The 25,027-nt window shown below is 41.3% G+C and overlaps 1 protein-coding gene across 1 annotated transcript in view; it reads right to left on the bottom strand.

Moving 5' to 3' along the window:
* Positions 1-24,508, bottom strand: part of SCUBE3 (signal peptide, CUB domain and EGF like domain containing 3) — a 378,535-nt gene extending 354,027 nt beyond the window's left edge. Inside the window, exon 1 of the mRNA XM_072137190.1 lies at positions 23,945-24,508. Within this exon, the coding sequence (XP_071993291.1) occupies positions 23,945-24,068 (124 nt within the window). The 5' untranslated portion in view covers positions 24,069-24,508. The remainder of the gene's footprint in view (positions 1-23,944) is intronic.
* Between the last annotated feature and the right edge of the window lie 519 nt (positions 24,509-25,027).

The raw sequence follows: 25,027 nt of genomic DNA, 5'->3' as shown, positions 1-25,027 counted from the left end.
AACAGCCGCCATCTTGCCCTGATCACTGTGTCTGAACCGTGTTGGCAAGTCACTACCCGCCGCACCGTTCTGTGACAACGCATGTGAAATAGGCTATCAATCTTTATTTATTTTTTTTGGCAATTTAGACAAAAAAAGGGCTTATTTTTTGCGAGACGAGATGCACTGTAAAAAAAACTTCATATTAGTGGGTTTTTAGCTTTTGAAGCAATTTTATTAACTCTTTACGTGTGGAGGAAAATAAAATGATTAATTCTTGTTTTGGATTTTTAGCAATTTTGGGGGGTGTTCACTGTTACATAACAATAATATATTATCTTTATTCTACTATCACTACAATTACGGCGATACCTCAGTTATATAGTTTTATTTATATTTGTCCAATTTAATGAAGGAAAACTAGAATAGAAAAAATTCCATTTGTTTTAGTATCGTCATTTTTACAGCAACATAACTTTAGTATTTTTTGGTTGATGGAGCTGGTTGTACGCTTATTTTTTTTGCATGACAAGTTGTTCTTTTCAGCTGTATCATTTTGGTGCTTGTAACTTTTTGGGATCACTTTTTAGAACATTTTTTGTTCATTGAGCGGGTCCAATTAAGATTATGATTTATTGAACAGATTGTTACGGACACAGCGATACCAAATAAGTGGGTTTTTTTTGTGATTTAGTGGTTTTTGTACTTTATTACTTGTGTACAGGGAAATGTGGTGTTTGGGGAGGACTTTCACTTTCTTTTATAATTTATTTTATTTAAAAAAAACTTTATTTATTGTTTAAACTTTTTTTTACAGTAAATGACATGTAAGCTTGAACAAGTGATCTTCTGATCACTTGTTCAAGCTCTTATACAGCTTACACAGTGCAATACAGATGTATTGCACTGTGTAATGTATGCTGCCCATGCTCAGTGTCTTACAGCCAGAAGGCAGGGACCCGGCTCCCAGAAGAAGATCGTGCAGCCCCGGGACACTGGCAGTCCCGGGGCTGCGATCGAAGCAGCGGACCCACCTGGTACACGCCACGGTCGCGCTGAAATCTCCGATCGCAGGTGTTAGAGGAGGGTGTCGCCTATAATATATAGCCGACACCCGCAGCTTCTGGCGTTCAGGAACTGGCACCAGAACTTTGACGTAATAGTGCTGCAAATTGCGGGAACGCACCTCCCGCGATGCAGTACTATTACGTCAAATGTCGGGAAGGGGTTAAAGCCCATAACAGTCTTACCAAGAAATCCTGAGTATTTCACTTTACAAGGTGTTTGGTATCAGCGCTGGGTTGTATGTAGCAATTACTCTGCTGCAGAAAAATCGATCCCATTTGTCCATACATTTTTTAAGGTTGGTTACTTGTAGCAACAGTATTACTCCTCCTAGATGGCACCTCCAACAAAACGCTGGGCCTCTTAGCAACAGGACATCCTTTAATGCATTGATCCACCTGTAGACGTCCCCAACATGGCTCTTGTTGGTTGCCCATATCAACGGTACTCTTACTCCTTGCATCTGGCCATTTTTATTGCAGCCAGGTAAACCTGAGGCGAGCCATAGAGAGATTTCCAACCGCCCCCCCATATATGTAATATATCAGGGAGTGTCAGGACCAGATCCATCATATTGAAAATAAAGCCATGTAGTATAAAATGTAAATAGTGTGCCGCTATGTAGTAAAAAATGCATATGGCGTACCGCCATGTAGTGAAGAATGCATACAGAGTGCCGCCATGTAGTAGAAAATGCATACAGCATACTACTACATGGCTTCCAGTGTGCCGCCATGTAGTATAACATGCATACAAAGTGCTGCCATGTAGTATAAAATACATACTGCGTACCCCCATGTAGTATAAAAAGCATACAGTGTACCACAATGTAGTATAAAATGCATGCAACGTCCTCCCATGTAGTATAAAATACATACAGCGTACCACCATGTAGTATAAAATGCATACAGCGTACTGCTATTTAGTATAAAATGCATACAGAATATCGCCATGTAGTATAAAATGCATACAGCATATCACCATGTAGTATAACATGCATACATTATACCGCCATGTAGCATAACATGCATACAGGATATTGCCATGTAGTATAAAATGCATAAAGAATATCGCCATGTAGTATAGAATGCATACAGAATATCGCCATGTAGTATAAAATGCAGTATGACTAAGGATTGACTTCCAAAACGCGTCATGGCTTTTTTCTTTCCCATGTGCACATGGTTTTTAACCTTATGAATTAAAAGTTAGTTTTTATGCTCCTAATTTTTTTTTTTTTTTTCCTACATTTTTCTTGACTTCCCACATTTTTTGTATCCTCGCTGGAGCTTATTTACGTTTGTTTCTCTATAAAATGCATACTGCGTCCCCCATGTAGTATAAAAAGCATACAGTGTACCACCATGTAGTATAAAATGCATACAATGTCCTCCCATGTAGTATAAAATACATACAGTGTGCCCCATTGTAGTATAAAATGCATACAGCGTACCACCATGTAGTATAAAATGCATAAAGAATATCACCATGTAGTGTAAAATGCATACAGCATATCGCCATGTAGTATAAAATGCATACAGAATATCGCCATGTAGTAAAGAATGCATACAGCACATCGCCATGTAGTATAAAATACATACAGAACATCGCCATGTAGTGTAACATGCATACTGCGTCCCCCCATGTAGTATAAAAAGCATACAGTGTACCACCATGTAGTATAAAATACATACAACGTCCTCCCATGTAGTATAAAATACATACAGCGCGCCCCATTGTAGTATAAAATGCATACAGCGTACCACCATGTAGTATAAAACGCATACAGCATATGGCCATGTAGTATAAAAAGCATACAGCATATTGCCATGTAGTATAAAATGCATACAGCATACCACCATGTAGTATAAAATGCATACAGCATATCACCATGTAGTATAAAATTCATACAGAATATCACCATGTAGTATAACACGTATACAGTATATCGCCATGTAGTATAACATGCATACAGTATACCGCCACGTAGTATAAAATACATACAGAATATCGCCATGTAGTATAAAATGCATACAGAATATCGCCATGTAGTATAAAATCCATTCAGAATACTATATTGTCTCCAGCGGGCGCAGCAAAGGAGAGGCAGGACGGAGCGGAGGGGTGAGGAGCAGAGCAAAGGGGGGGAGCGGAGCAGAAGGGAACGGGACGGAGGGAGCAAAGTGGAGTGGGAGGGGAGCAGAGCGGTGGGGTGGGGGGTTGGGGTATGTGGGGTGGGAGCCCGGAGCGGATAGGTGGGGCTGCACTTTGGGCAGGGGGATGTGGCGGCCAACGGGTAAAGGGATATGCCGGCTGGCGGGAAAGAGGATGTGCCAGCTGGCATTCAGGGGGTGTGTCAGCCGGCATGTAGTGGGGGGTGTCAGGCGGCATGCAGGGTGATACGGCGGCACAGGCGGCAGCATGGGCGGACGGCAGTGCGGGCAGGTGGGCGGGCTCACAATGCCGCACCCGTGTCCAGCAGGTGACACGCCACCTGAGGCGAAACTCTCAACTTGCCTCATTGCAGTTGCGCCCCTGGTTGCCAGGAAAAAACTGTCTACAGGATTGAAGACAGATCTCTTTCTTCACTCTGTTTTCAACACAGCCGTGTTAACCCTCTCTGGCTGCAGTATGCTTTTAGCATAATTTTGAAACATCAAGCTGAAAGTGAATGGGGTTAATCCTCACTGCCAGAGCTGTTTAACCAAACACAGGGGGATTAGATGTGAGCTCATGCAGCCTCCATAGAAACACAGTTACATACTGTAATACGCATCTCTATGGGAGGGAGTAGCTTAATTTTTTTTTTACAAACAATGCAAAATTTGTTACTAAAGTGTATTAGAAAAATGTTCCCTACATCCTCCTGGACACAATATAAAAAATTATTTCAAAAGACAGTTACGCAGCCAAGAACATCAGCTTTATGCCGATATCCATGCTGTACCATTTGTACACCACAAGGTAAACGTAATTAAGATCACACTGCGGTATCTAAACTTTGAAAGTTTTACACTAGTGGCTTCCCTGCCCTGTCTTTCTTTTTCTTTTCTACAACATCAGGAAATCTGAGGCATGGGGAGAGATTTCAGGGATCCTTGCATAAGTCACCTTATTTATGTTACCTTCTTCTCAGAAAGGGTGACATACGTATATTCCTAATTTAACATGGCCCTCTGGGGGAAAAGAACATAACCCAATGGAATAAAGCCAATGGGGGGGGTGTGGAATTGCTTGTGTACAGGTGTATGATAAGGGCACGCCTCTACCCCCCCCCCCCACTGGTCATGCTACCCCAATACCCACATGGCATGGAGGTGGCATTTTCTTGTAAATAATGCAGATTCTTGCAGTGCACAAGAACACTGATAAAAAATGTGGTAGCGCTAAGAGCTGCTTCCTGTAGTAAACAGCTCCTAGTGTTTATTTTTAGGGTGACAGGTCCCCTTTAATCCCTTAAGGACGCAGGGTTTTTTCTCTCATTTCTTGGTCTCCACCTTCAAAAATCCATAACTTTTTCTTTTTTCCGTGTACAGAGCTGTGTTAGGGCTTATTTTGTGCGTAACAAATTTTACTTTCTCGTGATGTTATTTATTATAACATGTCATGTACTGGGAAGCAGGAAAAAAATTCCAATGTTCACTACATCCTCCTAGACACAATATAAAAAATTATTTCAAATGACGGTTACGCTTTAAGTTTTGCGTTTATTTATAGCAAAAAAAAATAAAAACTGATGAATTTTTTGAAAAATTTGAATTTTAAAAATTACAATTATCTAGTTTTCAGGCAGATAGTTTTACCACCTAAATTAGTTGTTGAATAACATTTCCCATATGTCTGCTTTACATTTTCATAATTTTTGAAATGTCTGAATAATTTATTTTGATGTCACGCGGCTTACAAATCGGATTTCAGAATGAAGGTTTTGTGGGATAATTACTATTTTTAAAGAAATTTTAAATATATAATATTACAAATCCACTATATAATTGTCACGGGTCCTCCCGCGATCCCTGTCTCGGATCGCGGGCTCATCCGTGCTCCTCCGTGTACCCCCGCTGCTGCCCGGTCTCACTTACCTCTCCTGGCTCCTGCTCTTCCCCGGACTGCCGTGCGCGCACGTCCCCGCCTCCTAGGGCGAGCGCGGCAACTGCTGAAAATTTAAAGGGCCAGCGCACTGCTAATTGGTGCACTGGCTGAACACCTCACCTTTAAGAATCCTGCCTCTTCCTGTGTTCCCTGCCGGATCTTTGTGCCTCACAGCCTAAGAGAAAGCTTCCTGGTGATTATTCCTGCGTTCCTGTGCATTTCTGCATTCCTGTGTGTCTCTGCTCCCGAGTCCTGTGTAGCCGTTTTACCCGAGTTCCTCCGTGTTGCTGTGTTCCGTGTTCCTGTGTTCCCGTTCCCACCTGCCTGGACCTCCCGTTGCTGATCCCGGATTTGGACTTGACCTCGCATCTCTGCCGCCTGACCCCGAGCCTGGACCTGACTACGAGACTGTCTTGCTAAGGTACCTCGACCTCGGCTGCCAACCTGGGCTGGTCGTGCCTGAGAACGACCTGGTGGCATCCTGCCGCAGCAAGTCCAACCCGCTTTGCGGCGGGCTCTGGTGAAAACCAGGTGCCACTTGGATTCCGGTCCCAGGTGTTGGCTAATTCCATCTCCCGCGGTGGTCCAGAGGATCCATTGATCCTGACAATAATCAACCCATATTCCCATCTGTACCCCAGAAATTAGCTTATAGGAAGACTGTTAACCCCTTGAGATCTTCATAGTAATTAAATAAAATGGAGGTGAAATTTAGAATGGTAAAACTTTCATTTGGCCCTAAAATTTACACATTTCCAAAAGATAATAAAAATAGAAAAACAATCTTTAAATTTGTTATGCAATTTCTCCCGAGCACAGAGACACCCCACATGTGGCTTGTTTTATGGGAGCACAGCGATCTGCAGTAGGGAAGGAGCACCCTGCAGCTGCCGGGAATTTAGATTCGTCATTGGTGCCTTTTGTATGCTATAAAATTTAAGTTTTTTTGTTAATGGGGCTTAGCAATGGCTTTTTTTTTTTTTTTTTTTTTTTGCGGGATGAGATGCATTTTCCGGTTTTACCATTTTGGGTTATTATGCCCTATTGTTAAAAAATGAGTAACTTTTTTATGAGGGCAGGAGTAGAAAAGCATCAATTCTGTACTGGATTTCTTACTGCTTTATTTTTACACCAAACCAATATGATGGATCTTGTCCTGACCCTCTCAGTGTCTACAACCTCATAGTTGTTACAAAACCCCTGATGATGCCAAAACATGTCCGGTGGGCAGCTGTTTGATTTTAAAAGCAACAGTACAGCTTAGGTCCAAATAGTTGTATAGCTCATATATTGATCTTCAGGTAGCAGAGTATTGATTTTCTTGCATATGAGAGACATGTAATTGGCTGAATTATCAAGATTGATTCACAAATCCAGTGTGGCACCTGGGGTGGAATGTACAGCATTCCATCCTTAACCCCTTACCAATGCTGTCAGTACCTGTCCAGCAAACCGCGCAATCATAACCAGGCTTGTTTTAATTGAGAAAAGCAAAGTGTGTACAGACCAAAAATAATTTACACAAATCTTTATTTAATAATTATTCCACACAACACATAGTTTAAAAACAGCTAAAATGTACAACAGTACGTCTGACCACAACCCATGTATGTGACCACAATAAGTCCATACACATCACATTGCACTAAGAAACCATAAATACATTGTCATGCGTTCCCTATCTGTAAACAATTGTTTGATTGATGGAAGTCAATAATTACAAAATGTGGTCCTCAAGTCCAACAAATGCATAGAACACTGACAGAAATAGATGGCACACTCAAAAAAAAGTCTTGCATGGTATATTGATCAGTGGTACATAATTACCAAACCATAGTTATCCAAAAAGACAAAGTGTTTGTAGGTGGGCAATGTGAGCAAATTCGTCACAACAAATTCGTCACTACATGAGATTTCCTCAGGGGGTCTCTTCTTAATGGTCAGGCTGTTGCCTGAAATATATACATATAAGTCCCTCCCCAGGGTGGATTTTTAGCCAATACCTGACTCCAGCGTACCTGTCACAGTAAGCTGTTCCTGTACCCCTGTGCGACTCTAATGAATGGAAGCAGGGTTGGTCATGTGATATGTTGCAAATCCCACGTGATTTTGAAGATGAGAGTACAGCACATGCGCAAAAAAGGTTCACAGATCATATGATATATTGTAAGTCTCGCGTGACTTCAAAGACGAGAGTACAGCGCATGCGCGGAAAGAGTCCACAGTATCCTGGCAACCAGCAACACACATTCGTTATGATCTGACTCATGATCAGCAAAGGTATATCTTGGTGTACAAAAGAAAGTATCAAAATAATACCGCACTGACACAACCTACATAAATTCAATATGCCCAAATTTACATATATATGCATAGGATATAATTAGTACACACCAACTCTAGTCACATGCAAAATATGTAATAGTAGGTAGGTTGTCTGCAAAAAATAATTACATGCTCGAGGTTACCACCCTGGGGAGAGAAGGAAAATATTAAAAACAATTGTGTTGTCTGGTATACAAACTTCTAATGAAAAATATTCGATATCTGATTATTTCACAATACAAAAACTGAATATACATGTACAATCCATAAGGACCAAAAAACTCCATGAATCCGAATGGTCAGCCATCGGATGAGCTTCAAAGCAAAGGTATAGTCGCTTGGTTAGAAAAGCGTCCATTATCCATCTAAACTGTTTCAAAATTCTAAGACACACTGTCCTATAGTCTTCTCCGTGTATAGTACGGGCCATAGAAGATCCTGTTCAGCAAGACTTAAGAGACGAGAAAGACAAATCATTTGGTTTTTCCAAACAAATTTTCACCAAGCATCGAGAAACGTCTTGTCCACACGTATCTTTTCTTTTATCCGAAAAACTTTTTTTGTTATTATCAACCATCAACGATGTATATCCCAGGTTTCATCTGAGGTATGTGCAATAGTTATCCTTCCCTTTCATTTTGTAGTTATTTTTATTACTAATTTTTATTTAGACACTAGATAGATATATTCTGGGGAGACAGACGGTATCGGAGCACCAGATGTACGACATGCAACCTAGAGGACATCTCGAGAAAGAATGTATATAATGGTAAGTATGATCCCAAGTACACTCATTTATCTAAGACCTCTCTGCAAAGAAGTGTGTGAGGGTAAATTCACTCTATATATTAGTTTTATATGTCATAATGTTATTGAAACAAAGTGAAAAAAGAAAACAAAAGGGAAAAAAAGAGGAAAAACGAAAGGGAAAATAAGGGGGAAAAAAGGGGGGGAGAAAGACAGAAAAAGGGTGAAAAAGGGGATAGGAAAATATAGTGGAATGAAGGAGATGAAAAAAGGAAGGGGGGGGGGACCCGTGAATAAAAGTGGGTAAGTGCACTGAAAATAATAGGGGACAAAAGGACCCATAAGGGTCCTACGAGTGTGTGTCAATAGGGGACCACAAGGGTCCAAAACTACAAGGGGAAACCCTCCCAAGTGCATAAGAGTGAACTAAATACCAATCACTTATAAAACCCATATATTGGTATTGTAATGAAAAGAGGACAGATAAAGGATAAAACAAAAGTGGGCAAATATGTTATCAAAAATAGCAAACTTACCATATATACTACCCTGTTGCTTCTTATCTTTGTTTATAAAATCCTGAGAAGAGGAGGTCTTCATTAATACCTGTAGGTGCAATAGAACCAAGATTAAAAATCCAACGTGCCTCCCTACACAAAAGTTCCGTTACCACGTCACCTTCTCGGATGTTGGTAGGTACGAAATCTATTCCCACTACTCTGATCCCGTTAGTTGAGTATTGAGTATTCTGGATACTAGAAAGATGCTGCTGTATCCTTCTTCTGAGCTCCTGCGTTGTCTGAACCACATATATTTTGTCACAGGGGCAAATGAGGCAATAGACCACATTTCTGCTTTTGCAGTTGATAAATTGGTGTAGGTCAAATGTTTTTTGTTGGTGGGTTTACAACCTGTTTTGTTGGTTTCATAAGAGGACACACTGTACATCCCCCGCATGCATATGAACCCAAGTTCCTCACTCCGCGGCCAAGGGACCTTCTTGTCAGGTCATCTTTCAAATTCTTCGCCCTTTTTGCAATCAGGCGAGGATTTTCAGTAATCAGGTTATTTAAGCGCTTTTCGGCTCTCAAGATGTTCCAAATTTTTCTGATATCATGCCATTGGTTGTTATAGGTAGTTATAACTCATGCCTTAAATTCTGTGGATTTATCCCGTGTCCTAAGGAGATTCTCCCGGCTACCGTGTGCAGCTCTGAGATACGCCCTAGAGATGTTTTTTTTTCGGGTATCCCCTATTCCTGAAACGATCTGTCAGTTCTTATGCATTTCAGCAAAATAGGTCATTGGTTATACAGTTTCTCCTGACTCGGGTAAACTGTCCCACAGGTATATTATCTCTCAGGTGTCATGAATGAAAACTGCAATAGTGTAAAAGACTGTTGGTCGATGTCACTTTCCTGTACAAATCTGTACGCAGACGAAGAATCCTGTGGTATCACCTTTTTACATGCTGCCAAAGGTCCACAAGTCCCTGACCTGCCCTCCCGGCATGCCAATTGTCTCAGGGATTGGGGGCCTTTGTTAGAGAGCATGATCACAGGGCTTTCTTTTTCTCCAATAAATAAGCTCGATAAATTCGAGCTAATTAAAGATGTCTTTCTTTTCTGTAGGCAGTTGTTTTTTAAGGTGTTGTACCAACAACCGTCACTGATTGAGAATTTTCCTGAGGAGGACTGTCAAACTTTCAAGGACCTTTTGGATTTGTTACAAGAAAATGAACAACAGGAGCGTACAGGTAGGCCTCCTTGCCCACTTTGCATTCCGTCCCAGATCACTCCAAACCTTAGCTTGGTCCCGGCTTTACAATTATTTCATGATCAGGTGACGCGAGACATTTAGGAGTTACCCCTTAATAGACATACTCAAGAAAATCTGACTCATAGTGAGAGGATGGCCATCAAGTCTCTGAAAGAGAATCCAACATTTTTGATCAAAGAGACTGATAAAGGGGGCAATGTAGTATTATGGCCTGACGATATGTATATTGAGGAGGCTAGACGCCAATTAAATAACAAGACTCACTACACTCCCCTTCCATCTGACCCAACGGAGGTCTTCAAAAAGAAGATGGACCGTTTGTTGGATGCAGCTTTTAATTATGAAATCAACACAAAGAATAAACATCGATTCTTGATGGTCCAGATTCCGGTGGTACCCACTTTTTACATGCTGCCAAAGGTCCACAAGTCCCTGACCTGCCCTCGCGGCAGGCCAATTGTCTCAGGGATTGGGGGCCTTTGTGAGAGAGCATGCATGTACATAGATCACTTCCTCCAACCATTAGTATTAAATTTACGGTCATATATCAGGGATTCTGCTGACCTTTTGGTAAAATTTGGTATTTGACCATACCTGAAAACATCTGGATTGTAACTCTTGACGTTGAAGCGTTGTATATGAATATAGCGCATCATGATGGCATTCGGGCACTTGCATATTTCTTGGATAGGCACTACACTGGGGACCGTAGACATGACTCTTTTATTTTAGAACTTATGGAGTTTGTGTTGAGACAGAGCTATTTTACCTTTGATCTTAAGTTCTACAGGCAGGCCTCAGGGACAGCAATGGGTGCAACCTATTTTTGGGATGGTGGAAGGACACACACGTGCACCCATCCAAACTATTCAACCAACATGCCTTGGGGTGGTACACATTCATCGATGATGTGCTCCTGTTGTGGAATGGACCGTTGGATCTGTGTAAAAAATGTATTGATGATTTGAACAACAATGGACTTAACATCTTCCTCACCTCACATTTTTCACAGACCATCGTTGACTTTTTGAATCTGAAAATAATTATCCGCGTACAGATTTGTACAGAAAAGTGACATCGACCAACAGTCTATTACACTATTGTAGTTTTCATCCACGACACCTGAGAGATAATATACCTGTGTGACAGCTTACCCGAGTCAGGAGATACTGTACAACCAATGACGATATTTGCAGAAATGCGAAAGAACTGACAGATCGTTTCAGGAATAGGGGATACCCGAAAAAAAAACATCTCTAGGGTGTATCTCAGACCTGCACACGGTAGCCGGGAGAATCTCCTCAGGACACAGGATAAATCCACAGAATTTAAGGCAGGAGTTATAACTACCTATAACAACCAATGTCATGATATCAGAAAAATTTTAGAGAACAATTGGAACATCTTGAGAGCCGAAAACAGCTTAAATAACCTGATTACTGAGAAGCCTCGCCTGATTGCAAAAAGAGCGAAGAATTTGAAAGATGACCTGACAAGAAGTCACTTCCAACAAAGGAGGAGGTCCCTTGGCCGCAGAGTGAGGAACTTGGGTTCATATGCATGCGGGGGATGTACAGTGTGTCCTCTTATGAAACCAACAAGACAGGTTGTGAACCCCACCAACAAAAGAACATTTGACCTACACCAATTTATCAACTGCAAAAGCAGAAATGTGGTCTATTGCCTCATTTGCCCCTGTGACAAAATATATGTGAGTCCGACAACGCAGGAGCTCAGGAGAAGGATACAGCAGCATCTTTCTAGTATCTGGAATTCTACACGACATTTCAACCAAGGTAAGGTCCTTTCTACTGTAGTGACACTTTTCAGACACTTTCACTGGAGCTCAACTAACGGGATCAGAGTAGTGGGAATAGATTTCGTACCTACCAACATCCGAGAAGGTGACGTGGTACCGGAACTTTTGCGTAGGGAGGCGCGTTGGATTTTTAATCTTGGTTCTATTGCACCTACAGGTATTAATGAAGACCTCGTCTTCTCAGGATTTTATAAACAAAGATAAGAAGCAGCAGGGTAGTATATATAGTAAGTTTGCTACTTTTGATACCATATTGCCCCACTTTTGTTTTATCCTTTATCTGTCCTCTTTTTACAATTACAATACCAATATATGGGTGTTATAAGTGTTTGGTATTTAGTTCACTCTTATGCACTTGGGAGGGTTTCCCCTTGTAGTTTTGGACCCTTGTGGTCCCCTATTGACACACACTCGTAGGACCCTTATGGTTCCCGTACATGGTACAAACATCGACCTTTTGTCCCCTATTATTTTCAGTGCACTTACCCACTTTTATTCACGGTCCCCCCCCCCCCTCTTTTTATCCCCTTCATTCCACTATATTTTCCTATCCCCTTTTTCACCCTTTTTCTGTCTTTCTCCCCCCCCTTTTTTCCCCCTTATTTTCCCTTTCTTTTTTTCTATTTTTTCCCCTTTTGTTTTCTTTTTTCACATTGTTTCAATAACATTATGACATACAAAACTAATATATAGAGTAATTTTCCCCTCACACACTTCTTGCAGAGAGGTCTTAGATAAATGAGTGTACTTGGGATCATACTTACCATTATAAATATTCTTGTTCGAGATGTCCTCTAGGCTGCATGTCGTACATATGGTGCTCCGATACCGTCTGTCTCCCCAGAATATATGACGTGTCTGAATAAGAATTAGTAATAAAAATAACAACAAAATGAAAGGGAAGGATAACTATTGCACATACCTCTGATGAAACCTGGGATATACATCGTTGATGGTTGATAATAACAAAAAAAGTTTTTCGGATAAAAGAAAAGATACGTGTGGACAAGACGTTTCTCGATGCTTGGTACAAATTTGCTTTGAAAAACCATCTTTCTCGTCTCAAGTCTTGCTGAACAGGATCTTCTATGGCCCGTACTATACACATAGGAGACTATAGGACAGTGTGTCTTGAAACAGTTTAGATGAATAATGGACGCTTTTCTAACCAAGCGACTATAACTTTGCTTTGAAGCTCATCCGATGGCTGACCATTCGGATTCATGGAGTTTTTTGGTCCCTATGGATTGTACATGTATATTCAGCTTTTGTATTGGAAGTTTGTATATCAGACAACACGATTGTTTTTAATATTTTCCTTCTCTCCTCAAGGTGGTAACCCCGAGCATGTAATGTCATTATTTTTTGCAGACAACCTACCTACTATTACATATTTTGCATGTGACTAGAGTTGGTGTGTACTAATTATATCCTATGCATATATATGTAAATTTGGGCATATTGAATTTATGTGGGTTGTGTCGGTGTCAGATCGGGCGCTTGCGCATAACGAATGTGTGTTGCTGGTTGCCAAGATACTGTGGACTCTTTCCGCGCATGCGCTGTACTCTCGTCTTTGAAGTCACGCAAGACTTACAATATATCATATGATCTGTGAACCTTTTTCATGCATGCACTGCACTCTCGTCTTAAAAATCACGCGGGATTTGCAACATATCACATGACCAACATGGCCCAGCACGGCGTCCATTCATTAGAGTCGCACAGGTGTACAGGAGCAGCTTACTCTGACAGGTACGCTGGAGTCAGGGATTGGCTAAAAATCCACCCTGGGGAGGGACTTATATGTATATATTTCAGGCAACAGGATGACCAAGAGACCCCTGAGGAAATCGCATGTAGTGACGAAACGCGTGGGGAATTTTCTCACATTGCCCACCTACAAACACTCTATGTCTTTTTGGATAACTATGGATTGGTAATTATGTACCACTGATCAATATACCATGCAAGACTTTTTTCCCCAGCACCACAATGGCACCAACCAGAGAGAGGAATCCGCCCCCAGGGACAGGAAACCTGAGCTTAAAAATCGCGCTCCTCCTATCCTGCCTCAGTGGCTTCCTGTCCCTGGAAGGGACCTGAGCTCGTCTAGTTTGTTATTTTTTAGGATCGCTGGTTGGCGGTCCAGGAATATACTCACCAACGGAGGCCTCCATTCAGGGAGTTGCACCCGTTGTTGGCCGGCTTCTCCAGCTACTAGGACCGGGCGCGAGCCCGCAGGTGCACTTTAAACTCTGTCCGGAGTCCGGCGTGAAGTAGAGAACGCGACCAGAAGTAAGATACGTAGTACTTCCGGTCCGCGGGGCTGCAAACCTACACACGTCGCAAGATCCAGGAGGAGCCCAGGTATTATAGTACTCCTCCTTGGGTGAGTTGTTTTCTTACTAAAATTATTTTTTTTCCTTCTTTTGGTACTCTTCTGGAGTTTGTATGAACCAGAAAGAGTCGAGGCGGTACCGGAAGGAGGGGGGCGGAGCTTATCTCTTAAAAAGCCCGGGCTGCAGGTGGATGGTGCTCTCACACTCTTTTAGTATGGCAGAAAGACGTGATGCTCCTGAGCCCTTGAGGACCCCAACTCCGGTAATTCAGGGTGGTGAGTGTACTTAGGGTTTTTTTTTTCTTCTGTTTCTCTTATACTGATGGAAATTTTTTTATAAACAAAATTTTTAGGGAGAAGAGGTCCCCAAAATAGCTACCAAAAAGACCCATCACAGGGATTGTAAATTCTGTAATCGGAAATTACCTACAAACTATGAGAAAAGTACCTGCTCCGCATGTATTGCAAAAATTCTAGCAGAAGAGTCTTCTTCTTGGCTGGAATCTCTGCGAACGGTCATTAGGGAGGAAGTACAAGTGTCAGTTAAAGATATCATTGATCAGAGAACTACCCTTATAGAAAAAGACCTCCCAGGACCCTCCTCAGCTAATCCTATGGAAATATTATCAGCGTCAGAGGAAGAGGGAGAAAAGGGGGATGCCTCTTCAATCTCAGAAGAGGAATTATCGGGGCGTCCTTTATTCTTAGCGGAAGATACAGAAGGATTGTTAAGAATGGTCAGATCCTCCATGGATATATAGGAGAAGAAACTCCATAAATCAGTCCAGAATATAATGTTCGAGGGGTTCGCGGAAAGGAAAAGACGTACTTTTCCAATCCATAATACCATACAATCCCTGATCACTAAGGAATGGCAAAATCCTGGTAAAAAGTCTTATATCCCTAGGGATATTAAAAGAAAGTACCCCTTTGAGGAGAATGCTACGTCCTCCTGGGGCCTTCCACCAAAGGTAGATGCTTCCATTATTAACATCTCCCGTGGCGTCTCCATACCCTTCGAGGATATTAACGCTTTAAAAGACCCCATGGATAGGAAGGCAGAAGGTTTCCTCAAAAAATCATGGGAATATGCGACCACTGCCTTTAGACCAGCAGAAGCGGCAACCTGTGTGGCCCGCTCAGTCTTGTTATGGTTAGACCAGCTTGGGGGGTACATCCAAAACAAAGTCCCTAGAGAATCCCTAAAAGCCTCAATAGCAGGTATTCAGAAAGGGGCGGCTCTTCTGGCAGATGCCTCGGTGGACGTTTTGAGACTTTCCGCTAGATCCGCAGCACTGTCTAACTCGGCCAGAAGGGTGTTATGGTTGAAAAGCTGGTCAGGGGACATAGCCTCTAGAGGAAAATTATGCGGCATCCCTTGTAACAGTAATTTTTTGTTTGGTCCCATTCTGGATGATTTATTAGAAAAAGCAGGAGACAGGAAAAAAGGGTTTCCAACTACTTCCGCTCCAAACAGATCCAGATCCTTTCGGGACTTTCGTAAATCAAGGTACCAGAGGAGAGATAGAGAGAACAGACCAGGTCCATCCAGACCCATGCAGCCAAATAAAGGTTATTTGTTTGGCCAACAGTATATGCAGTCCAGGCAAACCACTTCTCGGCCACAATGACGCAAGGCCCCAGGTAGGAGGAAGACTATCCCACTTCTTCCCTGCCTGGAGACACATTTCAAACAGCCAGTGGATTCTCAGATCCATATCTCAAGGGATAACATTGGACTTCAAAGACTTTCCCCCTCGAAAATTCAAGATAACAAAAGTTCCATCGGGAGAGAAAGGCAACATGATGATGTCAGAAATAACCAAGTTACTCTCCAAAAAGGTACTGTGCCCGGTCCCAATAGAAGAAGAACGCCTAGGGTTCTATTCAACCCTATTTTGGGTAAAAAAACCAAGTGGCGCCTTGAGAACGATAATAAATCTGAAAGAGTTAAACAGGCATTTACAAGTACCAAGCTTCAAAATGGAAACGCTAAAATCAACGGTAAATCTGTTATATCCGGGGTGTTTTATGGCGTCAATCGATCTCACAGACACCTATTACCACGTACCTATTCACCCGGATTATCAGAAAGGTTTGCGGTTCAGTTAGAGCAAAAGATAAGACATTTTCAATACAGAGCCCTCCCCTTTGGTATTGCCGTAGCACCAAGGGTTTTTACAAAAATTATTTCGGAAATGGCAGTCTTCATAAGGTTAGATCAGGGGCTTTTTATACCTTACCTGGACGATTTCCTTCTGGTAGGGCCTTCAGAAGAAGCAGTGAGAAATCAAGTGATCAGTTCGAGAAATTCTAAAATTTCTGAGATGGTTAATAAATATAGAAAAATCAGAATTAGTCCCGTCCCAACAGAAGCTCTTTCTGGGGGTCCTTCTAGACTCAAGTTGCCAAAAATATTTTCTTCCCAGAGAAAAACAAGGAAGGATAAGGGAAAGTATAACAAAAATAAAAAGGTCCTCACGTACAACCATCAGAGGGGGTATGTCCCTCCGAGGAAGTTTAGTGGCCACCATTCCTGCAGTTCCCTGGGCTCAATTTCACATAAGAATTTTACAGAATTTTCTTCTTCAGGTTTGGGACAGAAATCCTACTTCCTTAGACAAGGAAATAGGAATACCGGATTTAGTATTAGAGTCCCTAAGTTGGTGGCTAATTCAGAAAAACTTAGAGATGGGTCTCCCCTGGGTTTCAAGTCCAGAAAGAATTATCACAACGGATGCAAGCCCGTGGGGTTGGTGTGAACACAGAGGGCAAAATTTTTCAGGGCCAGTGGAGCACTCAGGAAGCAATTTTTTCCTCAAATGGCAAAGAACTACTGGCCATTTTGAAAGGGTTAGAAGCGGCTCTGCCATTTCTGATAAACAAAAACATTTTAGTAAGATCAGACAACACTACGGCAGTAGCCTACATAAACAAGCAAGGGGGGACAAGGGGTCCACACCTCATGCAGATAGCCTTTCCAGTTAGCGGAGTCACACCTGGTATCTCTAAATGCAGTATACATAAAAGGGTCAGAGAATACCCAAGCAGACTTCTTAAGTCGCAGCATCATACGCCAGGGGGAATGGGTTCTCAATGGGGAGATCTTCAGCATGATAACCAAAAAATGGGGTCTCCCGGAAATAGACCTTTTAGCCAACAGGGGAAATCGAAGGGTGAGACAGTTTTTTTTCCCTAGATTGCAGGGATCAGCCGTTGGCAGTAGATGCCTTCTCCCAAAATTGAGGACATAATCTGTTATACGCTTTTCCCCCTGCGATCCTAATTCCCAGAACTCTGGGGAAGATAAAACGGGAGAATGCGAGGGTCATTCTCATCGCCCCTTTTTGGCCTCGCCGTGCTTGGTTTTCAAGTCTGAGGGACATGTCAATAGACGACCCATCGGTTCTGCCAGAGAGGAGAGACTTGTTATACCAAGGCCCTATTTATCATCCAGAGGTGAGGGGTCTTCATCTCACGGGATGGCTATTGAGAGGTTGATTCTGGAGAAAAAGGGACTGTCGGGTCAAGTCATTTCGACCCTTCAGAAGAGCAGAAAGCCTGTTACTTACAGAATTTATTTAAGAACATGGAAGGCTTTCTTTAACTTTATGGGTCAGAGACCAATTGATATGTACGACCCTGACTTTAGTAGCATCTTAGGATTTCTACAGCTAGGCCTAGAAAAGGGTCTGAAACCATCCACACTGAAGGTTCAGGTGTCGGCCCTTGCAGCATTTTTTGATTTTTTTGAACGTAGCCAACCACCCATTCATTAAAGCTTCCATAAGACTTTTCCCTGCCACTAGGTCAAGTTTCCCCTGTTGGGATTTATCCCTAGTGTTAAAAGCCCTATCAGGTTCTCCTTTCGAACCCTTAGAAGACCTCTCCCTAAAACTACTCACTTTTAAAGCAGTATTTTTAGTAGCCATTACATCAGCTAGGAGGGTGAGTGAGATTGCTGCATTGTCTTGTAGGCCTCCATACTTTACTTTATTTTTTGGGATAGGATTGTATTGAGACCTGACCCTAAGTTCCTCACGAAGGTAGTATCAGATTTCCATAGATCCCAGGATATAGTCCTGCCCTCTTTTTGCTCAAATCCAAAGTCAGATAAGGAGAAATCCTTTCATAATCTCGATGTCAGGCGTAGTGTGCTTCAGTACTTGGAAAGTTCAGAATCATTCCGTAAGACAGATAGTCTGTTTGTTCTCTTTTCAGGGAAGAACAAGGGGACAAATGCATCATCAACGACTATCGCTAGATGGATCAGGGCTACTATCCAGTTAGCATATGAAGTAGCTGAAAGATCTATTCCAGAAAAGATTCATGCCCAGAGCTCTAGCAGCATCCTGGGCTGAGTTCAGACATGCCTCATTAGAACAAATATGTCGAGCTGCATGTTGGTCTACCCCCCACACACACACACCTTCTTTAAACACTACTGGTTAGATGTGGCGGGTTCTCTCGACCTTTCCTTTGGGAGGAAGGTTCTTTCCTCTATTATCCCTCCCTAAAAGTTTTCTTCTCTGAAAATCTCTCTGGTTGGTGCCGTCGTGGTGCTGGGGAAAACAGTAGTTACTCACCGGTAATGATGTTTCCTCGTACCACGATGGCACCTGGTATATTCCCACCCAGGTGATTTTCCTACTTTTTCTTGGTGTCGGTCAATTGGGTGTCGCAAAAAAATATATATATATAATATCTACATACTACGCATGCATGGAAATTTTTTTCTGATGTATTAACGATAAGTCTCTTCCAAGTCTCTGTAAACCACTGAGGCAGGATAGGAGGAGCGCAATTTTTAAGCTCAGGTTTCCTGTCCCTGGGGGCGGATCCCTCTCTCTGGTTGGTGCCGTCGTGGTACGAGGAAACATCATTACCGGTGAGTAACTACTGTTTTTTGAGTGTGCCATCTATTTCTGTCAGTGTTCTTTGCATTTGTTGGACTTGAGGACCACATTTTGTACTTATTGACTTCCATCGGTCAAACAATTGTTTACAGATAGGGAACACATGACAATGTATTCATGGTTTCTTGTAATGTGATGTGTATGGACTTATTGTGGTCACATACATGGGTTGTGGTCGGACGTACTGTTGCACATTTTATCTGTTTTTAAACTATGTGTTGTGTGGAATAATTATTAAAGATTTGTGTAAATTATTTTTGGTCTATACACACTTTGCTTTTCTCAGTTAAAACAGTCTTATTGTTTTAAGAGTGTGTTGGCCGCTCCGGCTATTATAACTCATTGTATGGGATATCCTTGCTGTGCAGGTTTCTTTGTTTGCTTGTGACCATAACCAGGCTTGGCGCTAGCTCTCAGACTAGGTAAGTGGTGGCGAACTCACCCTGCGACGTGCCTGCGGGCTAGGGCCCTGCCTAAAGCAGATAAACCGCCCTGATAAGGGCGAACCCACTATCAGGAACCTGACTGATGGTCCCTGAGCGACCCTACAAGATGACAGGGAAAACTTACTTCCTCTGGCAGCTGCTGGATGGTGGGGCAGACAGGTAACTGGATAACGGGAATACAGGAATAGACCAGTGTTCACTCTGGTGCACAGTGAAAGCGGGATAACAGGGAAAGCGGGAAAGCAACTGCAGATAGAGCGACGTTTAGGCACGGACGTTACAGATGCGCACCGTAATAGTACAGCGTTCGTCGGGTGCCGCTGCATGGGATGTACCCTCTCCATAGCAAAGACTTACGGTAACACCCACGATCGGTGCTAGTACTATCTTGTCGGGCGCATGGGCACCGCCATCTTACCAAACATTGTCGCTCCCCGTGACGTCATCAGGGAGCGATGATACATTGCTATAACGGCCTCGGGTCTTCCGAAGACATGAGACGGTTTCATTTTAACCCATTCATTATAATGTGCTAACTGCACATTGTAATGTATGAGGATGAAAATCCCCATTTACTGCCATACTGTAGTATGGCAGTATATGGTTGGATCAATCAGACAACCTAGGGTTAAAGTACCCTAGGGGGTCTAAAAAATAGTTAAAATTTAAAAAAAAAAACTTAAAAAATTGCAATAAACTTTGCCGTGTCCGAAAATGCCAGATCTATCACAATATAATAACGTTTTTTAACTGCGTTTAACCCTGTAACGGAAAATAGCACCCAAAGTCGAAAATGGCACTTTTTTGCCATGTTGAAAAATATATAAAATTCAATAAAACGTGATCAAAAGGTTGTATAGTCCTAAAAATGGTAGCATTGAAAACGTCATAAAAAATCACAAAAAAATGACAAAACCCACAGCTCTATACACCGAAGTATGAAAGAGTTATTAGCTCCAGAAGATAGCAAAACCAAAAAGAAAATTTTGTACAGGAGGTTTGAATTTTTGTAAATGTATGAAAACATTATAAAACCTATACAAATTTGTTATTCCCGTGATTGCACCGACCCAAAGAATAAAGTAGACATGTCATTTGGGGTGCACAGTGAAAGCCATAAAATCCAAGCCCACAAGAAAAAAGCGAAAATGCGTTTTTTCACCATTTTCACTGCATTTGGAATTTTTTTCCCACTTCCCAGTACACAACATGGAAAATTAAATACCATCACTATGAAGTGCAATTTGTTACGCAAAAAACAACCCGTCATAGAGCTCTTTACATGTAAAATTAAAAAGTTATAGATTTTTGAAGGTGGGGAGTGAAATATGGAAATTAAAAAACAAAAAAGGGCCAGGTCGTTAAAGGGTTAATGCTTCTGTCACTACAAACTGTCAGGCTCCAGGAGTAGTGGACCCACTGGACCACCGCAGACAATGACATCAGCCGACACCTGGAACCGGATCTAAGTGGCCCCCGGATCTGGTCACCAGAGCCTGCTGAAGGGTTGGACTTGCTGCAGTGTGATACCACCAGGTCATTCCACAGGTGCGACTCTGTCCGCGGTGGCAGCCAAGACGAGATACACAGACGTTAGGCATAATAGTCAGAAACAGGCAGGAGGTCAGGACGGGCAGCATGGAATCAGAGTTGGCTGAATTATAACACAAATTCCTAGGGCGTATGCGCGCCTTTACTGCTTAGCTTCCTGCTTTCACGCATGGCAGCCGTAGGCATATGTGTTATAATACAGCTGACAGCTGGATGATGTAGGGAAAGGAGGTGTGAGCAATCCGCGGGACTCACGTGTATGTATCCGCCCACCTCGACTCGCTTGACTCTCTGCCTGGTTACCCAGCAGAGAATAAATGTAAATTATTCCCTATTTTGCGCAGCGATTTTATTAGCTGAAGAAAGGGTGTCCTTATGCTTTAAGGGCTCTATGGGAACCCGCCCAAAGCTTAATTTTTTCAAATTTACCCCTTACTAGTTCAGAACAGAGGTTGCAGCTTTCCAGCAGTAGAAGTTCAGACTTCTGACTGAAATGCACTGAATGGAATTCAGCACATTCTCAGCCAAACAGCAAAAGACCAAGGGTATAAGAATTGGTTTCTGTGCTTTTCTTCTCCCTTTTTTCTCCTTCTTTGCTGGAATTGAGTAATTGTACAAAGACCAGCATTTTTCTCAGTTTTTAGATTACTCATCATTGCAATTCTTTGAGCAGAAATCAGTGCAAGTTTTGCAGTTATTTCATTTCTTAATTAAGCTATAGTTTAAACTATGAATTAATGTATTCATTATTTGTTGTTATTGCATATACAGGCAGTCCCCGGGTTACATACAAGATAGGGTCTGTGGATTTGTTCTTAAGTCGAATTTGTATGTAAGTTGGAACTGTATATTTTATAATTGTAATCCCAGCCAGAACTTTTTTGGTCTCTGTGACAATTGGATTTTAAAAATGTTGGGTTCTCATAAGAGCCAGGATTAACAATAAATCTTAATAGCAGACACCTCTTATTGTAGCCTAGGACTACAGTACAGCAAAATACCAAAAATCCAGAGGTCCGTTTGTAACTAGGGGTCGTATGTAAGTCGAGTGTTCTTAAGTAGGGGACCGCCTGTACTTAATACTTCCAGATAACTCAAACTGGTGGTATATGGAGGTTCTCTAGAGCCACTATAGAGCCTTATGGTCAGTAATTTACAGTTGTATAGAGTAGTCAGCCATCTGCCTAAGACTCTGTTAGAAATATTTCCTGAGGCAATTCAATCTTTGAATTTGTATGTTATTAGATATAGATTCATTTATTTTCTAACATAATAGCTCTAGAGGCTATCTGTATAAGCACATTTAAGTGTTACCGATGCTGATTGGTGCCAGAAACTGATGTGAGTGACAACGTTCCCATTACAGAAATGTGATTTGTCATTTTAAGTCTTTTTGTCATTTAAGGATTCATATCAGATGTAGTTGGTAATGATCATGTTTTGAAATAATGTCTTAGCTTTGCACCTCATGGTCATTTCCCTAGTTTCTGTTCTTAATTATTGTGATGTATCAAAGGCTTTTATATAAGCAGGAATCTTATTCCAAAGTCCCGACACCCAGACTGCTAGCCTCTGGCCCTGAAAAAGTGTTCTGAGAGTTCCCCCACCTCACCAAACATCCACAGTCATAGCTAAAAAATGTCAAAAAATAACAAGAGGCCTCATAACAGCAGCAAGAAACACATCATGGGCTAGCTCAGCCCCCAAAAGCAACTAATTCAAAGGTCAAAGATAGAACAGAAAAACTATGCTAGAGCACAATAATGAACGCATAGGATAACCTTAATGCTCATGCTACTTGGCTTTGAATTATAACCCACATACTATAAGTGTAACAAAAGTTGTGGCTTCCATTAATATTTTCATGCACAATTAAATACTATTTTAATGACTAGAAAATAGTCTGTAGTTTTGGATTTCTGTAACATCATTACATAGCATGATGGGATACATTCCTTTAAGCACCCTTTATATGTACAGGCGGTCCCCTACTTAAGGACACCCGACTTACAGACAACCCATAGTTACAGACGGACCCCTCTGCCCACTGTGACCTCTGGTGAAGCTCTCTGGATGCTTTAAAATAGTCCCAGACTGCAATAATCAGCTTAAAATTGTCTGCAATGAAGCTTTATTGATAATTCTTGGTCCTATTACAGCAAAAAAATTTGAAACTCCAATTGTCACTGAGGCAAAAAAAAAAAATTGTCGGGAACTACAATGATAAAATATACAGTTTCGACTTACATAGAAATTCAACTTAAGAACAAACCTACAGTCCCTATCTTGTATGTAACCCGGGGACTGCCTGTAGTTGTGCCAATTTTATCCCAAATCATAAATTGAGGAAAAGCTTTAATGGTTTTAATACATAACATTAATAACATATGAACAATCTTCAATGCTGTAACATAGGTGTTAGGGGACAGAGGTTTTATTTAGTACTTTCTGAGGTAGGTTTCTATTAAAATTTACATTTCAGCTCATAATTATTAGGTTGTTTTACAGCGATGTGTTCAAAACAGGTACTTCACTTCAAATATTGATAATGTTGTCCTATTGAATATTGTGATGACAACAGTAACTAATAAACTGGACTGGGCTATTTTAATATCATGTATTTATGGAGGTTTCCAAAAGCAGGTAATGTGTTTAATACTTGTCTCTCAGAAAATCTCCATAGCTGCATTTCATAACATCTTAAGTTCCCCACAAACCCACAATAGTATAATTGATTCAAATTGTCACATTGCAGTCTGTAAAAAGTTTACATACATTATTTTTAAAACAATATAAAACATATTCAATGTGAAAGGAAACTAGTTTTTCACACCCTTAAAGCATTTTACAACATGCAGCATTTCAGCAAGAAGAGCTTGTCTTACCTTGACTAGCTGTGACAAAACATGTGTGGCTGGCGTAAAACACAAGAAAAAATAAAACGCATACCATATCCCATGGTATACCCAATGCATAGGGAGTGCAAACTCTATACGAGTAAAAATACATATTTGTCCAATCTTAACACAAAAAGTTCAAATGCTTGAAAGTGCACAACTTTCTTCTCTTAAGTTGTTAAGTTTACTCTTCCAGAGAAGCTATTCCTCCAATGCAACATATTTAGAAATAACTTGTCAGTAAAGAAAAGTGTCACATTGCTTAGTGGCAGGTATCAGTTTCCTACAATTGATGTATTTAATTGTACTGGATTCGGATGAAATATTCAAGCCATTGCATCAGTAATCTCAAAATTGACACAATAATCTAATCGCACATTAGTTTGATGCTCTAAAAACTAAAACAAATGTTAAAAGCTTATAAAAATAAAAGCTCTGTAGATTGCCACCTCCTTTATCCACTCACAAAAATAAGCCAAAATAGATATGTAGTGTAATGAGGACAGAAGAAGTGTTGCTAGTGAAAATGAGCATGTATACTGAAAAGATAGAATGAAACCTCCCCCTCACCAGCTGCAACACACAAAGGTTCCTGCTGGAGAGGAGGAAGGAGGGAGGGAGTAAGGAGGGGGACCAGGAGAAGAGGGCGAAGGAGGGAGATATGCTCCTCCTATATACTTTTGCCTTCTATAGATGCCATGTCTCTGGTAATATTTGGGCACTTTTTAAACAATATTGTCCATTATATTATGTATGGTAAATGTTTTGTGAAAATGTAGAAGCATCTAAAGTCATTGATAGATTGACAAACTACGGTATATTTCCTTCATAATGAATAAAAGCTTATTACCTTCTTATTTTGACTTTAATAAGTCTATGTTCATGTCACTGATCTTCCATACTAGATTGCAAACTATCTTCTTACTGTGTGGAACAAAAAGGAAAAAAAAAACCTTCCCAAGTAATGTTTACCATTCAATATTTGCCAAGGCTTACCTGTCATGTCGCAACTAGTTCTGCCTTCGACTTGATTATAAATATGATAGCAATAAGGAGGCGATCTCATATGAA

This window comes from Engystomops pustulosus, chromosome 2, assembly GCF_040894005.1.
Source record: "Engystomops pustulosus chromosome 2, aEngPut4.maternal, whole genome shotgun sequence".
Taxonomy (NCBI): Eukaryota; Metazoa; Chordata; class Amphibia; order Anura; family Leptodactylidae; genus Engystomops; species Engystomops pustulosus.
The sequence above is the reverse complement of the archived record's forward strand: the minus strand, read 5'-3'. Positions and strand labels throughout refer to the sequence as shown.